The sequence below is a fragment of the Penaeus monodon genome, chromosome 29, assembly GCF_015228065.2.
Source record: "Penaeus monodon isolate SGIC_2016 chromosome 29, NSTDA_Pmon_1, whole genome shotgun sequence".
Classification (NCBI taxonomy): domain Eukaryota; kingdom Metazoa; phylum Arthropoda; class Malacostraca; order Decapoda; family Penaeidae; genus Penaeus; species Penaeus monodon.
Genome location: NC_051414.1, coordinates 33,572,249 through 33,572,984, shown reverse-complemented (window position 1 = coordinate 33,572,984; position 736 = coordinate 33,572,249). Strand labels below are relative to the sequence as shown.

Genomic DNA, 736 nt, shown 5'->3' with positions numbered 1-736 from the left:
TGTGCAGTATAATTTACCACCTGCTACCGTACGCCCTCAGAAGGGGTCCCGTCGGCGCGCCCCTCGACGCCGGACGAGCCGTGCGAGGAGCCGTTCGAGGAGGACGGCATACCGGCCTTGGCGGATGCTCTGGAGGAGCTTCTTCAGGCGTACACCAACTACATCAATACGAGTGTGGAAGGAGAGGATCCACTTAGCTTCCATGAGGATTTAGCGAAGATTAAGGACGTGCTGGGGAAGCTGAGAGCTCTGGTCGGCCAAGCGTCGACCAGGACATCTCGCGGCGTAGGTTTGTTAAAGTACTTTTGTCTGCCACAACGAGGTCTGTGCTGGCGAGAGCACGTAGGGTTGAAGACCACAGAAATAACACATATTTTTAACAACAGATACCGACAGAGAACACAGATTACCAAAGTAAACTGACCGTAGAACATCCAAATTATGAAAAGACCGTGACCTTCCCGACTCCTGCAGAAACAACCCCTGCGGAGGGCGAGCCAGAGGCGCGGCGTTGGGAGGTGCGTGTGGGCGCTACGGCCGTGCTCCCGTGCCCCGTCGGCGCCGCCGGACAGCCGGTGGGTGTCGTGTTCGTGCCTCAAACTGCTTGTGGTGCTGCCAATCCTCGCCGACGGTTTTATTTTGCGGTCATATGTGTAAAAATATATATATCAACTATATAAATATTTTCTGTCTCCCCCTCCATATCTCCCTCCTCTCTTACCCTTCCTCTCTCCCG

The 736-nt window shown here is 54.6% G+C and overlaps 1 protein-coding gene across 1 annotated transcript in view; it reads left to right on the top strand.

The window, feature by feature from the left end:
• LOC119592187 overlaps positions 1-736 on the top strand; it is a 4,067-nt gene that overhangs the window by 1,163 nt on the left and 2,168 nt on the right. The window contains exons 2-3 of the mRNA XM_037941017.1: positions 41-289; positions 475-575. Of these exons, the coding sequence (XP_037796945.1) occupies positions 41-289; positions 475-575 (350 nt within the window). The remainder of the gene's footprint in view (positions 1-40; positions 290-474; positions 576-736) is intronic.